Genomic DNA, 16,801 nt, shown 5'->3' on the forward strand with positions numbered 1-16,801 from the left:
CTCAAGTCACACAGCATGTAAGTGGCAGACTCAGGTTTTGAACCCAGGCTGTGTGTCCAGATGCAGGCTGACTTTCGTCCCACGGTCCCCTCCAGAAAGCTCTGATCGGCAGGAGGAAAACGCAAGTTGAGGGCTGGCCTTGTCCCGGCTCAGTCCGATGGTCTTGTATTTTTGGCTCCAGCCCTGCCCAGCCTCCAGTGGCTGCTTCCCTAAAGACTCCAGGATGAGGGTACTGGGGTGGCACGGAGGATGGCAACCCCCTCCCCTGGCCTCTGATTGGGGCCCTGCAATCCCCCAGGATTTGGTGCTTGGAAAGCTGACGTTGGGTTGCTATGGCAATAGGTTTGGGGCGGTTACCATAGCAGCAGAACTAGCCTGGGTTTAAAAATATCTAGGAGGAGGTTTGTGTTTGTGTGTGAGTGTGAGTGCGTGACCGACCATGCTGTTGTGTGTGTCCAAATGGGAGGGCTTTGGGGGGGGGGGGGACGGTAGAGCTGGGGCTGCAGGCATGACTAGGGGGTGGGGGCTGAGCAGCACATGGGACTCCATGTGTGTTGTGCGCGCTGCTGAGTGATCTGTGAGATCTCCTATATTGTGTGCATTAGACTACGTGGGGCATGTACCTACATGGGTGTGATTACCCACTTTGTGTGGAAGGCACCCTTGAGCCTGTGTGTCACTGTGTGTTTCACATGTCACTCGCATGTATGCCTTATGTAACATAGGTTGTGCTTGTTTTGTGGCTGCAGTCGTGTGCTCATAACTTCTCAGAGCGCGTGTGGCCAAGTGCGGAGTAGTTTTGGCTCTGAATGTGTGCACCTGGGAAATACTCAAATATCAGATGTGCATGTGTGTATGTGTGTGTGAGTACCTGTGCTATGGCTTTGGGTCTGCATGACTGAGTGTGCATTATGTGTTATTAAAGAATGTGTGTGTGTACCCGTGTACCTATCCCCTATGAGTCTTTTTCATACATGAGAGTGTGCCTGTGTGAAACTGCTGAGAGTGTGTACCTGTGTGTCTGCAAGAGCGCTTGTGTGACGGGGACTGGGGGACTTCACACCCAGTCGCACGGATGTGGAAATATGTACCTGTGCGGTGTGAGTGCATGTGACTCAGAGAGTCTAAGGTGTGGATCTCCTCCCCGCCTGACCCCAGTATCTCCCTGCATCCCTCTGCCTCTTCTCCGTCTCCATGGCAACCAGCTCCTCAGCTTCCTCCTGGAAGATGGAGGGGGAGGATCCAGACTGCAGTGGACCACAACCCCCTACAATCCCCCTTGGCTCTGGGGACAATAGGGGGAGGGGACAGATGGGGGCCACCCCATCAACCTCAGGCCATCTGCTACCCTCTCCATCCCGGGGACCTGAGAACATGGCAAGGGAGGGGCAGCAGTGGGATGGGAGCAGAGGGAGGAGCCCCCCAGCTGCCACCATCGCCCTCCCCCAGGCCTCTTCCCAGCCGAATCTTGCCTCTGGCTGATCGAGGAAGGAAAGAATCCTTGGAGACCAGGAAGAAAATTCATATATCAGTGAACATCGCCTACTAGCAATGATCAATTCCAAGGAAATACCCCCATACTTTCAATGATTTTAGGCTCTGGAATTAAACCTGTCCTTCATTCAAATCCCAGTTTCCCCTGTGTCTATCTGTGTGCCCTGGGACAAGCCACACTCCAGGCTCCTGGGCCTCCGCTTTGTCATCTGAAAATGTGTTTTCCTTCATGACATGAATAGTAATACTCTACAAGGGACGGCTGCTTTGTTCCCCAGCGTTGTAAGGGACAGTGCCTGACGCTTAATGTGCTGATCGAATGGAACGCCAGTTGTGTGCTAGGCTCAGAGCTGCATGCTTTAAACTAAGGTATTCATTGAATGAATACCCAGGGGCCTTTGCAGGAACCCCGTGTTAATTTTTCCAGGAAGAGATGAAAGATTTTGAGGAGGACCGTCCTCCCAGCTGGGGTGAGAGACATGTGACGTGGGATTTATTATCTCCGCCAAGAGAGGCCAAGTTGCTGAGGCTAAATTTCCTCATCTGTAAAATGGGAATAATAAGAAGCCGAAACCGGCTTGGCTCAGTGGATAGAGCTTCAGCCTGCGGACTGAAAGGTCCCGGGTTCAATTCCTGTCAAGGGCATGTACCTTGGTTGCGGGCACATCCCCAGTAGGGGGTGTGCAGGAGGCAGCTGATTGATGTTTCTAACTATCTCCCTTTCTCTCTGTAAAAAAATCAATACTATATATATTTTTTTAAATGGTACTAATACTATATACTTATTTTTAAATGGGGCCTGGTTGCTCTGGGGATTCCACGTGACGTTTGTGAAGCGCTTCCTTAGAACCGGCCCGGGCACATAGTAGGTGCCCAGGACACGTTCTTTATTGGTGAGGGGCGGGGCAGTTTGGCCCGAGTCTGGGGTCCTACTGTAGCCTGGGGGAGCGGGGTCCCTCTGGCAGCTGGGCGGGAGGGGCGTGGCCAACACTCAGGGGCGTGGCCTAGGCTTCAAGGGCAGGCCAATGGGGCGCCGAGGGGCGTGGCCCTGACCGGCATGGGCGTGGCCTTGCGTGGGTGGGCGGGGCCAGGCCGCGGTGGGAGCCTCCGGGAAAGAAGATGCTCGGTCCAGCAGCCGCCGCCAGCCCTGCCGCCGCCGCTGCCACCCGTGCCCGCCGACCCCCGCGTCCCCACTAGCGGCTGCCTCCGCCTCCCAGCTCCGGCCCCCCGCCCCGAGCAGGGCCTGGGGGGCTCGGCCCTCCTCCCGGGGTAGCAAAGAGAAGGCAGTCCCATCCCTCCAGTGGCGCTGCCGGTCCCCGGGCTGGCTCCCTGATTTCGAGAGAGACACCCCACCACCCCTGAGTTCTCTCCGGACCTCATCCCGAGGACCCCCCTCGGCCCTTCTCATACTGCTCACACCCGTTCTTCTCGTCTCTGTCAGCCCCCCCACCCCTGCCCCCCAGAACCAGCTCCCTCCCTCCTTCCCTCGCTGGGGTTCCCCCTCCCCCACCCCGCCGCCGCCGCCCCCTCCTCCTCCCACATCCCCTTCCCTCCCCCTCCCCTCCTCTCCCCTCTGCCCCCCCCCCCACCATGAGGATGATGGCCGCCGGCGCGGTGCACGGCCTCTTCACGGCCTCCGCGGCCCCGCAGCCGCCGCCGCCCCCGCCGCCGCCGCCGCAGCCCCAGCCTCCCCAGCAGCCGTCGCCGCCGCCACAGCAGCCGCCGCCGCCGCCGCCGCCGCAGCCGCAGCCGCAGCAGCAGCCGCCGCCCCAGGCCCCCCCCATGGAGCCCGAGGCCCCGGATTCCCGCAAGAGGCCCCTCGAAACGCCCCCCGAGGTGGTCTGCACCAAGCGCAGCAACACGGGAGGTGAGAGGGGGCCGCGCTGGGGCCGGGGGTGGGGAGCGCGCCGCCGGGGCCTCGCCTGTCTCCATCCTCCTCTCTCTCCCCGGCTGGCAGGTGCAAGGGCTCCGGGGAGGGGAGAGGCGCCCCTCCCTTGGACCCGGAACCGAGAGGGGAGCTGGGGAGAGTCCGGACCCCCTCCCTTTCTGGCCGCGGCCCGGGGCCGGGAGCTTTGTCTGCGCGACCAGAGGAGTTGGGGGGGGGGGGGAGGGAAAGGGGATGGCAAGTGTCCTTGGGGGCGGGGGCGCCGAGGATGGGGGCGCGGGTCCCTCCGAGCCGGCGCCCGTGTCCTTGAGGGGTGTGCGATGTGACCCTGCGGGGCAGGGGTGCTCCCGGCCGGCGCGGAGGGGGAGGGGAAGGAGGCCAGGAGGCCTGTGGGCTCGGAGCTTTCCCGTCTCCTCCCCGGGGATGTCCTGAGCCGGGGCTGTCCTGGAGGGAGGAGGCATGTGCGGGCCAGGGCGGCGGGGCCGTGTGTGGGCACCGCCGGGTGGGTGTGTTGGTGAGAGGGAGGCACAAGGGTGGGTGTGTAGAGCTGGGTGGGTGGGGGAATGCGTTGTGGCTGGGACAGGTGTGCGTGTGTGTGTTCATGTGTGCGTGTGGGCCCTGTCAGGCCTGACTGTGGCCTTAGAGATCACGGATGAGGCAGGAGGAAGAGGGTGTGTGTGTGTGTGTGTGTGTGTGTGTGTGTGTGTGTAAGAGAGAGGGCGGACGAGAGGGGCCGGGATCCATGTTCGAGACCCTGGTGTGTGCAGCAAGGAAAAGTGTGTGCATGTCGCCCCAAAAGTGGCAGTGGCACAGGCATGAGGGTGTGTGTGTGTGTGTGTGTGTGTGTGACAGGCCAGCGGGTGTGTGGGGGACGCTGAATGGGCCGGCCCTGGGTGCGAGCCAGGAGAGGCCGTGTGTGCGGAGCAGGGGGAGGCAGTTGAGTGTGTGACACGGGCGTGCCCGGGGTGGGGTGGGCCCCGGAGAAGCTGGTGAGGGTGTGTGACAAGGAAACGGTGTGGGTGTGACTCCGGAGAGGCCGCGGCTGGGTGTGAGGCGTGGAGGTGTGCAACCATGACATCAGAGGGGGGGTGTGCCACGAGCGGAGGTGGGTGCCTGACGAGGCGGAGGCTGGGGCTCCGTGGGTGAGCCGGGAGCAGGGAGCGTGTGCATAGGACACCCAAGGGGGATGGGGAGGGGAGGGTGTGTGGGGGACACCGGCGTGTGTATATCTGTCACCAGAGGAGAGGGGGGTGTGTGTGTGTGTGTGACACCGGGGAGGTGGGGATGAGGGTGTGTGGCTGTCACGGGAGTGCGTGTGTGACACCACAGACGAGGGGCCGTCCCAGCGTGCGACCTGAGGAGGGATGTGTACGGGAGCATAAAAGACAGACACGCTGGGAGCGCTAGGTGTGTGTGTCTCAGGAGCAGGCGGTTTGTTGGGGGTCCCCTGAGCCCAGCCCGTTAGCCCCGGAAGGAGGGAGACCCCAGAGCAGACAGGCCCCTCCTGGCGGTCACCTTGGCCAAAATCTCTGCTTCCTCCAGACGGGAGCGGGATGGCCTCGGGCAGAGCATCCGCGGGCCAGGCGACCTCCGGCGTCCTCCCCCCAGACTGACACACTGAGCCTCTTCCTTCTATCCCTGCGCTCCCCCCGCCCTGTCCAGGTGGGACAGGCATCGGGACCCCCTGGCCGCCCGTGAGGGCGTCCAGCAGGAATTGGAGGAAAGGGAAGTGGGGGAGGGGTTGGGAGTGAGTTTCCTGTCCTTCTTCCTGCTCCCCCACCCCCAGCACACACATGAATGCGGCCCCTCCGACTTCCTTCCCTCCTTCCTGTCCCATGGCCATTCCCCGTGGCTGGGAGGGTCAGGGACCCAGGTGGCCCCGGAGCCCAGCCCCGCCCCCGCCGATGGGGAGGGGGAATCCCATTCTCCTCTTAAAGGGGCTGAGATGCTCTAAGCTAGCGCCTTCCTCCGAGGAGCACAACCTCTCCGCCAGAGCCGGCCAGGCCCAAGCCCTTGGCACCCTGCTCTGAGTCAGACTCTGAGACGGGGATTAATCTCCCAGCGAATTCCTCCAGGGAGGTGATCTGAGCGGCTCTTTCGGATGAGGAGCAATGAGGCGTGGGATAACGAAGCCACGGCTCTGTCCCGCAGCATCCGTGGTGGAGCAGGGGTCTGCTCAGCCCCGGGGCCGGGGCCCAGAGCTCACGTGCTTACGCTCGGCAGCAGGGAAACTAGGGTGAGCCCTCAGGGACCGCCGCTCCAGGCTCTCGCCTCTCCTCCCCTCCCACGGGCCCAGGGGGAAACTGAGGCCCAGCCATGCACAGGGGCAGCCCCTCCATTGAGAGAAGCGCTCGGGGGGGCAGGGATGGGCAGGGGTCCGAGACTTCCATCTCAGAAGGGAGGGCTCTTTCTGATACTTTCATGACCGTGGGGCGTTGGTCAACATCCCTTTTCGGAGCCTTGGTGCTTGCTACCACCATCTGCCAAATCGGGAATAACCGTGACCACAACGATAATACTAATAAAAGCTGCCAGTGTAATTTCGTAATGCCTTACATGCAGCATTTCATTCATTTCATTCTTCCAGTGTCTAGAATGTAACATTAATAATAATAATAATAATAATAATAATAAATTACAATGATGGCTAGCGCTGATGGTGTACAGTGTGCCAAGAATAACTATGGAAAGCATTTGGTGCCGACCAGTCACTGGTTATTCTATTATGTTATCCATTCTGTTATGTTATCCGTCTTACAAAGTGCGGCCCAGAGAGGTTAGGTCACTTGCCCGAGGTCAGTCAGCTGATCGGAGGCAGAGCCGTGATTCGAACTCAGGGAGCTGCCTCCGTGGTGTGGGTGGACCCTGTAGGGAACCTGGTCTTCGGGTGAGGATTGGGGGGGGGCACGGCAAGTTGTGGCCGCCCGGGCAGACCGAGTTCCTGCCCACCGCACCTGCCCGGTTCTCGGGGGCTGGTAGAGGAGATGGTGGCTGTTACACTGGCTTCTGGCAGAGGCAATGGGAGGGAGATGAAGCTCTAAGGACAGGAGGCATTCGGTGAAAAGGAGGATGGGAACTCCAGTGAGGGGGGGGGGTGTGGAAATGACCCCAGTCTGAGGGCCAGTAACAAAGAGCGCCCCCCTTGAGTACAGACGATAACTCTGAAGGTCCCATAGAATGGCCCCCGTACTTCTGGCTGTGTCCCCACCTCTGTCACCCCCACGTATGAACAGAAACGCACACCTCCCCACTCCCCCCAAATGTAGCTTACTCCACCCCTTACTCTTGCTCCCAGCATTCCTCGCTCTTTAACGCAAAGACCGTGGCGCCAGGGTTAAGGGCACTCGAGCAGCACGTTGTTTTGCTGCCCTGAGTCTCAGTCTCCTCATCTGGAAAGCGGGAACTGTCAGTCCTCCCTCTGCCTCTCCAGGCTGCTGTGTGGGTCACATGAAGTTGCGTGTGTAAAGCACATAGCACAAGGCCTGGCAGATGGCAAGCACGCAATAAGCAATAGCTCTCATTTATCATTTTTTTAATATATATATTTTATTGATTTTGTACAGAGAGGAAGGGAGAGGGATAGAGAGCTAGAAACATTGATGAGAGAGAGTCATTGATCAGCTGCCTCTTGCGCACCCCCTACTGGGGATGTGCCCGCACCCAATGTACATGCCCTTGACCGGAATCGAACCCGGGTCCCTTCAGCCCCCAAGCCAATGCTCTATCCATTGAGCCAAACCGGTTTCGGCTCTCATTTATTATTATTATTATTATTATTGCTATTGCTATTATTGTTGTTGTTGTCATGAGAACGTCAGAGTCCTGTTTCGCCCCTCCGCGGTGAATCCCCCCCCAGGGAGCCACACACACACACACACACACACACACACCCGCTCTCACTCAGAGACCGTGTCACCGCACACAGTCAGCATCACGCTCCCGCGTGCAGCCCTCCCGAGGCATGCGCCAGGAGTGTTACACTTCTCACACGAGCGGGCCACACCGTCATTCACAGAGAGGCCTCCCAGGCCTCCCCCCGCCCCCCCAGTCCCTCCCCCCGGCCTCAGCGGCCCCCTCCGGCATCCTCACACGCCCCTCTGACAAGGTCAGCATCACAGGTCCGCCCGCCTCCGCATTCCTCCACGGACAGGGGCACCCCAGGCAGGAGCGGGTGCGTGAGAGCAGCGCCCGCCGTGGCTTCCCCAGACACCTGTCCCAGGAAGCGGCGCCACCACAGCATGCACCCCTCAGCCCCGCCTTGGCATGGTGGCCTCCCCTTCAGATCAGACCCACCTTTGAGGGTCCGCTCTCTGACAGTGCTCCGTCCCAGCACCCCAGCTCTTTGGGGCAGGTAAACATTATTGCTCTTTTCTTTTTTAATATATTTTATTGATTGGTTTTTATTTTATTTTATTTTATTTTTTTTTACAGAGAGGTAGGGAGAGGGATAGAGAGCTAGAAACATCGGTGAGAGAGAAACTTCGATCAGCTGCCTCCTGCACACCCCCTACTGGGGATGTGCCCGCAACCAAGGTACATGCCCTTGACCGGAATCAAACCCGGGACCCTTCAGTCCGCAGGCCTGACGCTCTGTCCACTGAGCCAAACCGGCTAGAGCGGCAAACATTATTTAGAGGGGCAGAGGGGTTTGGCTGCTCTTTTCAGAAACACTCCTGGAAGAGAGGGAGGCACTGAGGAGGGGCGGAGACCAGAGACTCATAAAGACTGGGAGAGGAGCACTCACAGGTTTGGCTCAGTGGATAGAGCATCGGCCTGCGGACTGAAAGGTCCCAGGTTCCATTCCGGTCAAGGGCATGTACCTTGGTTGCGGGCACATCCCCAGTGGGGGGGGGGGGGTGCAGGAGACAGCTGGTCGATGTGTCTCTCTCATCGATGTTTCTCTCTATCCTTCTCCCTTCCTCTCTGTAAAAAAATCAATAAAATATATATTAAAAAAAAAAAAAAAAAAAAAAAGACTAGGAGAGGAAAGACAGCCCCTTCCCAAGGTGGAAATTCTTGCACCTGTAGCCGGAGGACACAGATTAATCAGGAGTGCCAAAGCTGGCATCGCGTCAGTCCCTGGCATGAGCAGAAGGAGCTACCTGAACCCAAGGAAAGACCTGAGAGGGGGGTGGAAAGTTCTGGGCTCTTGATTCGGCTTCGGTAGAAGGAAGAGCTTTTTTCACAGGCAGCGTCCCGAGCATTCAAAGAGGCTGGGATGTGTGAGGCTTGGGGGCTCCCGGTTCAGCAGAGGTCACGTGCCCCTCGCCTTGCTGCAAGGCAGGCTGGGAAATAGAGGCCTGGCTTCTTCCCAGGGGAAGTGGGACTCGCCCATGCAGACTCAGAGAGGACCCGCCTGGTGGCCAGGATGGGGACGCTGGGACCCAGAGTTCTGAGCCTGAACAGGCGGGAGGTCTCCGCTGCTGAGACTGGCTGGGGAGGGGGCTCCAAATTCCCGCTAGTCGGATACAGCAACCACACAGTACCCCAAGATGGTTTAAGGGGTCCCGGGAGAGACTTTTTTTTTTTTTTACACCATTGTATGCTTATATGAATGCACTTTGTGGGGGAGACACAACATACATGGTAAAAGTGATTGGATGTAAAGTAAAAGGGCTGCTTGTCTTGTTTCATGCTATATCCTAAAACAAGGCCTGGCCCCGGCCGGGTGGCTCAGTGGGTTGGGCGTTGTCCCATGCACCAAAGGGTTGTGGGTTCGATTCCCGGTCAGAGCACATATTTAGGTTATGGGCTTGATCCTCGCATAGGGGAGGCAGCCAATTGATGTTTCTCTCTCACATCGATGTTTCTCTCTCTCTCTCTCTCCTTCTCTCCCTTCTTCTCTCTCTGAAGATCAATAGGAACATATATTCAGGTGAGGATTTAGAGGGGGGGAAAACACACCATTGTGCAATAAGGCCTGGCACACGTGGGTGCCCAGGAAGGATTTGTTGGCGGAAGCGAGGGGAGAGGGCGAGAAGGAGGAGGGACATGGTGGTGCAGGGGGTGGCAGAAGGCCACACTGAGAAGGTGGCATGAGGGCGGAGAGGGTTTCAGAGGGCTGAGGGGGGAGTGGGAGCAGGGTCTCGGTCTGCCCGTGAGAAGACATTTCTCCTCCAGGAAGCAGGAAAAGCCAGGGCAGCCCCTAGGGTAGGGGTGTCGAACTCAATCAGAGAAGGGGCCAAAATCTAAAATCCAGCCTAAGTCGCGGGCCGAATGGTTTACTGAACAGTCATAAACTGTCATTGTGATGGAAACGCAGCGGAGTGCAGTGATGACAGCGCGGTGCGGGCCACATTGCAAGGCCTGGCGGGACGGATTTGGCCCGCAGGCCTTGTGTTTGACACATGTGCCCTAGGGGGTAAGTGATGGAGGAAGAGGGGTCTCCCCGCCTTTTCATATTTCCCAACAAAACCCCAAATCTTACAGGCTCATCTCCCCACTTAGAGAACACACTTCCATGTGTCAGACACTGGGGTAAGAACTTACCCTCATGGAGCAGGTAATAATAATAATAATAATAATAGAAATTATTGCCCTGGCTGGGTGGCTCAGTGCGTTGGAGCCTCACCCATACACCCAAAAGGTTGCGGGTTCGATTCCCAGTCGGGGCACCTACAGGGAGCAACCAATAGATGGTCCTCTCTCACCTCGATGTTTCTCTCTTTCTCTCTCCACTCTCTCTAAAAATCAATAAGAATATATCCTCAGGTGAGGATTACAAAAACCGTATAATGATGACGACCGCTAACATTTTTCAAGGGCTCCATGTGCCTGAAACCATCCTCAGTACTTCACAGTTTACCATGTTCTCACGGACAACGGCCCTGCGAGGTAGCGCTATCATGTCCCCATTTCACAGATGAGAAAACTGAGGGCCCCAGGGCACACGGGCCAGCAGTGACAACCTTCACGCTTCGCCTGGGGCTGTCTCCGCCGTTTCCCATGGGAATTCCCACAAAACCTGGGAAGTGTGAGAAAGGGCACCGGGAAGTGTGAGAAAGGGCACCGGAAATGGGGCGGGGACCAGTTCTCTTCAGAGCAGATGATTATCTTCTCTCTTCACGAGGGACGCTGGCTGGAGGGCAGGTGGGGAATGGGAGTCAGAGAACTGAGGCCTAGTGAGAGGGGCAGGGTCTCCCAGTCACGGAACCCTCTTGCTGAGCCGTCCAGGAGACAGAGCACCAGCCCCCACTCTCTGAGCCAGGTGTAGGGGCGGGGCCACCTCTGGAGCCCAGGGAAGAAAGTGAATGGGGGAGAGGGAAGGGCCAAGGTGATTGATGGGAAGGCCCCCTGGGGGGGGCTAATTACATAATAGGCTTAATGGTCTGATCGGGCACATGTAAGAGGATTGCCTTGGGCTCAGGGAAACCCCTTCATTCTGGACGCCCTCCCCGGGCAGGCACAGCCACAGTCAGCCCCTCCCCTCAGACCCCCACCGTAGCACATCGGGGGACCCAGAACCTCCCATCTTAGGGGACCAGGTCCAGACCTTACTCCCAGTAGCTGAGGAGGGGGCTTCACATTTCTGATCGTCCCTAGATGCTTTAGATAGTTTAAGGGGTCCTGGGAGAGTTGTCTGTTTGTTTCTTTGTTTTGGGGTTTGTGTGTGTGTGTGTGTGTGTCTGTGTGTGTGTGTGTGTTTTAACCATTGTATGCTTCTATGAATGCGCTTTGTGGGGAAGACACAACATACATGTTAAAAGTGACTGGATGTAAAGTAAAGGGACTGCTTGTCTTGTTTCATGCTCTATCCCCAGGACCTAAAACAAGGCCTGGGCCTGGCCGGGTGGCTCAGTGGGTTGGGCGTTGTTGTCCCATGCACCGAAGGGCTGTGGGTTCTCCTTATCTGCTCTGAACGTTGGGATGTTGGAGTTTCATGGGAGAACATGGACGATAGGTTTCCTTTGCTTTAACAGAAACAGTTGAAAACCACTGGGAGGTGTTTTACAGCCTTAAGCTCTGGAGGCAGAAACGCCCCCACCCCCCGTCGCTGCCCCCAGTGTTTATTGCATGCCCACTGCTGCTGGGCACCGGTGTGTCCCTGGCACATGGCCCCGTGGGCTTCTGGGACACATCGCTCCGAATACATCCCCTCCGCAGCCTGTAAGGAAAGCTTCCAAGGACAAGAGGCACTTGCGTGGGGATCCGAAGGACCGAAGGCATTCACGGGGGCAGGGGACTGGCAGGCAGAGAGGATGTGCAAAGGCCCTGAGGCGGGGCGGAGGAAGACATGCTGGAGGAACTCAGAAAGGAAAGTGTGCCTCGTGCCCACAGAGAGAGACCGGGACCTTAAGCTGGCAGGGTGGGCGAGCCCCATCGCCAAGGGACTTGGGTGGAGGAGGCTCCAGCATGCGTACCCCGGGGGCTGAGGGGCCACCATTGGGTTAGAAGGTAGCGAGGCGAGCCACCTGCCGTGAGGCAGCGTGAACCGAATGCTTTACCCGTGACCACGAAGGAGGGCACAGACGCCCTCGGCTCCGCCTTGGCACCTTGGGTCTGAGACCGACTGTCCTTGATCGCCTTGGCCTTTGGCCACGGGCAGTGGAGGGTGTCAAACGAGGGAGGGCCCGGGACGAAGCGGAGTCGCATTTGAATCTCAGCCCAGCAGCTCGCTGCCTCGGCGCCCTTGGGCTGGTGACCCGGAGCGGGCGCCTTTCCCTGTCCGAGTCCCCCTGTGCCTCAGTTTCCTCTTCTGTAAAAACGGAGCTCGTCCGCCCGCCTCCCTGGCAGGCTGCGAGGAACGGACCAGATCCCTCAGCACGGTTCCAGGGCCACAGGGAGTGCGGAGAGCAGCTCTGGATCCACCTCCTCCCTCCGCCTCCCGCTGCTCCCCCCAGTCAGACTGCCATCGCCTCCGCCCAGACCTTCGCAGTCCCCGCTCACTGGGCTCCCCGCTCTCCACCCTGGCTTCTCTCAGTCTGCTCCCCTCCTGGGGATCTTGCAACCTAAGTCAGACCGCATCCCCCCTCTGCTCAGAGCCCTCCGGGGCTGCCACCTTCTTTGGAGTAAACACCAAAGACCTCACTGGGGGCTATGAGCCTGAGCACCCCACCCCCACCCCTCCGAGCCCTCATGTCCTCCCACTCTGCTCTCTCCCTCAGCCCAGCCACCGGCCACCGCACCCCCTGAAGCACCCCAGGCACAGCCCCACTCCGGGGCCTTGGTACCTGCTGTCTCTCAATAGCCACAGGCTGGGGACAGGATGGTTGGTTCAGAGCAAGGACCCTGGGGCCAGCCTGGCTTCCAATCCCAGCCCTGCCACCTGTGCCAACTGGGCGCTTCCTTTACCTCTGTTTCTCATCTGTAGAATGGGTGTGTGTGTGTGTGTGTGTGTGCACACGCGTGTGTGTGTTATGTGTGTTATGTGTGTGTGTTATGTGTGTGTGTTATGTGTGTGTTATATGTGTTATGTGTGTGTGTGTTATATGTGCGTATGTGTGGTGTGTGTGTGTGTGTGTTATGGGGGGGGTGTTGTCAGTCCTCACCAGAGGGTATTTTATCATTGACTTTTAGAGAGAGTGGAAGAGTGGGAGGGAGGGGGGAGAGAGAGAGACATCAATTGGTTGCCTCCCACACACACCCCGACTGACCAACGGGGCTGGGATCAGGGATCAAACCTGCAACCCCGATGCTTGCCCTGGACTGGGAATCGAACCCGCAACCCTTCAGCACGTGGGCCAACGCTCTAACCCAGTGGTTCCCAACCTTTCTCATGCCGGGACCCTTTCATTCAGTTCCTCATGTTGTGAGTCGAGACCCACAGGTTGAGAACCGCTGCTGTAGAGCCTGAGACCGTCGGAAAACACAGATATTTACACGACGGTTCATTGACAGTAGCAAAATTACAGTTATGAAGTAGCAACGAAAACAATGTTATGGCCGAAACCGGTTTGGCTCAGTGGATAGAGCGTCTGCCTGCGAACTGAAAGGTCCCAGGTTCGATTCCAGTCAAGGGCATGAACACTGGTTGTGGGCACATCCCCAGTGGGGAGGGTGCAGGAGGCAGCTGGTCGATGTTTCTCTCTCATCAACGTTTCTAGCTCTCTGTCCCTTTCCCTTCCTCTCTGTGGAAAATCAATAAAATATATTTTAAAAAGAAAATAATGTCATGGTTGGGGGTCACCACAACATGAGGAACTGTATGAAAGGGTCGCGGCGTTAGGAAGGTTGAGAACCACTGCTCTAACCACTTAGCAACACTGGCCAAAACGAGAATGGCCTGAGAACAAGATGTGAGGGATAGCCAGCAGAGCCAGGGAGACGGAGAGGGGTTACAAGCACAAGTTCCTTTACTTTTCACACTGATGCGGTGGGACAGTACTTGTGAAAAGTAAAGGAACTTGTGCTTGTAAGTACTTGGGAGAGAGTCTAGCCCATAGTAGGTGCTGCGGAGTGTTCGATAGAGAAAGCCACATTCTCGGGAGGGCTTTCCTGGCTAGCGGATCTGACAGTGCGGCCCCTACATGCCCCGTTCTTTTCTTGCCTCTTTAAAAAAAAACAAAGAAAAAAAAAATATATATATATATAATTGATTTTTTACAGAGAGGAAGAGAGAGGGACAGAGAGTTAGAAACATCGATGAGAATCATTGATCAGCTGCCTCTTGCTCATCCCCTACTGGGGATGTGCTCGCAACCAAGGTACATGCCCTTGACCGGAATCGAACCCGGGACCCTTCAGTCCCCAGGCCGACGCTCTATCCACTGAGCCAAACCGGCTTCGGCTTCTTGCCTCCTTTTGTTTTCCCAGCACCTAGCACAGTCTGACAGCCATGCTGTCTGTCCCCACTCTAGATCAATGTAGCTGTGCGTGCTCTTGGCTTAACCACTAGAACTCCTTCGGCCCCGTTTTCCGCGCGAAATCAGGGAGTTGGCTTTTTTCATGGCTGTTTCGCCAGCACCGTGCTAAGCACATAGCAGGTGCCCAGTAACTATTGGTGAGTGAGTGAATGAATGAGTGAATGAGTGAATGACCATTATTACCGCTTTCCTGTCTGCTGTTCTCATGGCCATTGCTCCTGGCGATCCCAGGGGTTCCCTAGCCCCCACCCCATGCTGGCACCGGAAGAAGGGGGTCCCCTCTCCAGGGGAAGACCCCTCCGCCACTCCCCTCCCCCCTGACTCTCCTCCCGCCTGTGCCCCTGCAGAGGAGGGTGAATACTTCCTGAAGGTGCTGATCCCTAGCTACGCGGCGGGCTCCATCATTGGAAAGGGCGGGCAAACCATCGTGCAGCTACAGAAGGAGACGGGAGCCACCATCAAGCTCTCCAAGTCCAAAGACTTCTACCCCGGTAAGCCCCTGCCTGCCAGGACCCTGCCCCGCGCCCCCTGTCCCTCCCACCTGGGCCCCATGAGGGCGACCAGCTGCCCCAGGGACTGTGAGAGTGGTGGGGGACCTCCCCTCCCCCTAAGTGTGTGTGGGGGGTGGGAAGGGGGGGGGGGCGGTACAGGACAGAGCCTCTCTCAGCCCCTGGGGCCAGGCCCAGAGCAGATGGGGGTGGGGGCAGGGCAAGACAATGGGCCTGCTGCATATTCATGAGTTCATTTGCATGATGTGCCCCGGCAGATGTGCCCCTTCCCACACACCTGCCCCTCTGGGTCAGTTGGAGGCACTTGTGAGGAGGGGCAGGGAGGCAGGTGTTAGGGTGCTCCTTGGGGCTTGTGGGCCAGCCATCCTTGTCACACACACACACACACACTCTGTGTCCCCTGCTCTTTCTCTTCGCATTTCTCGGTCACCCCATCCTGCCCGGATATTTTTTCACTGATTTTTAGAGAGAGCGGCACAGTGGGAGTCTCCCTGGTTTTCTGCCTGCTATGTCTCTTTGCCATCCTTTCTCCGACTTGCCCACCTTCTGTTCCCTTAGGCTCCCGTCCCACCGGCCCCTCTCCGTCTCCCTGGCTCTGCTGGCTATCCCTCACATCTTGTTCTCAGTCCCTCATCCGGTCTGTCTGTGGTCCGTCTCTGCTTCTCCCTCTCCCTCCCTCTCTCTCTTCCCATCACTTCTCCCCGTCTTTTCCTCTCCCTCCACCTCGCATGTTCTCTGCCTGTTCTTTCTCCTGCTCTCCCAACTCTGTCTGTTCAATCACCCATTCAACCAGCGTTGCATAGCACCCCTCCATGGGGTCACCCCTCCTCCTGCTCGCCCACCTCTGTCTTCATGTTTCGCTCCTTTCCCTGTGCCCCGGCTCCCTCCTGGGTGGCTCCGTTCTCGTCCTTCCCTCTCTCCAAACCCCAGGCTTCTTTCTGTCTCTCCCTCAGGTCTGTCTGCTTTCCCACAACCGCACATTTTCAACGCCCCGCCACTCTCTCTAACCCCCCTCTGTCCCTCTCTCACCCTGCACGTCTCCCTCCCAAGACCGATGCCTGAGCGGGGCACCCAGGATCCCAGGGGAGCCCCCAAAGGAGTGCACCTTTGGCCCAGCTGTTTCTAGTTCACCCTTAATCCCCTTGGGTTTTTTTTAGGTCAAACAGCAGAGATGGAGCCCAGGGTCAGGACACATTTATTCTTTCTCTCTCTCCCTCTCTCTCTCTCTCTCTCTCTCTCTCTCTCTCTCTGCCTCTCCCCCTCAGTAAGCAGCTTTGGCAAGAGGTTTAGAGAACGGTCCAGGGAGCCAGGCAAACCCCCTTTCTCTTCTCCCCTGGCCCAGTTGCCCCCAGGCCCCTCCAGTCCACAAGCGACAGACAGGACCTCTGCTTGGGACATGCGTCCGAGGACACTGTGTTTCTCGCCCCTGAATCACATTCTGAGACACGAGACACGTCATCCTCCCCTTCCCAGCTCAGGGACACGCCCCACAGACCAGGCAGCTGGGAACCCCGGAGGACGGGACAGTCATTGACTCTCCGGGGATAAACACAATCCCAACAAATGGCGTAAGCCAGCGTCTGTCCCCAGCCCTCGGACGGGCGACGGGCCTTCCTTCCTGCTCCCGATCTCAGGGCCTGTGCCAGCCCCTGACTCATACCCAGGACCCAGCCCACTCTACCCTAGTCCTGCCCCTAGGCCTTCCCAGGGCCCACGGGAACACAAGAAATAAGATGCTATTACCGGAGACACTCGGCTGTCTCCCTCTGCTTCCGGCCGACACCCTTTCAGTCATTCATTCAGCTCACGCTCTCTGAGCAGCTCCTCTCTGCACAGAGATGGGGACACAGCAATGACTGAGGTGCCCTCTCGAATCTCACAGCCCAGTGTGGGAGGCAGACCCAGCATGAAGGGTGACCCAGAGTGGTCAGGGCGAGGTAAGGAAGCCCAGAGGATGGTGAGAGCCCAGAGCAGGCACTCGGCTCAGCCTGGGGAAGTCAGGGAGGGCTTCCTGGAGGAGGAGCCCAGAACAATAAGTAAAAGAGAGAGGGGGAAAGAGCCGTGGAGTGTTCCAGGAAGATGAAATAGCGGGTTCCAAGGCTTGGGGGAGG

The 16,801-nt window shown here is 58.0% G+C and overlaps 1 protein-coding gene across 1 annotated transcript in view; it reads left to right on the forward strand.

Moving 5' to 3' along the window:
* Positions 1-3,008: 3,008 nt before the first annotated feature.
* Positions 3,009-16,801, forward strand: part of NOVA2 (NOVA alternative splicing regulator 2) — a 29,105-nt gene continuing 15,312 nt past the window's right edge. Inside the window, exons 1-2 of the mRNA XM_036416447.2 lie at positions 3,009-3,361; positions 14,529-14,672. Coding sequence (XP_036272340.2) covers positions 3,085-3,361; positions 14,529-14,672 — 421 coding nt within the window. The 5' untranslated portion in view covers positions 3,009-3,084. The remainder of the gene's footprint in view (positions 3,362-14,528; positions 14,673-16,801) is intronic.

The sequence above is a fragment of the Pipistrellus kuhlii genome, unplaced genomic scaffold (genome assembly GCF_014108245.1).
Source record: "Pipistrellus kuhlii isolate mPipKuh1 unplaced genomic scaffold, mPipKuh1.p scaffold_m20_p_55, whole genome shotgun sequence".
NCBI lineage: Eukaryota > Metazoa > Chordata > Mammalia > Chiroptera > Vespertilionidae > Pipistrellus > Pipistrellus kuhlii.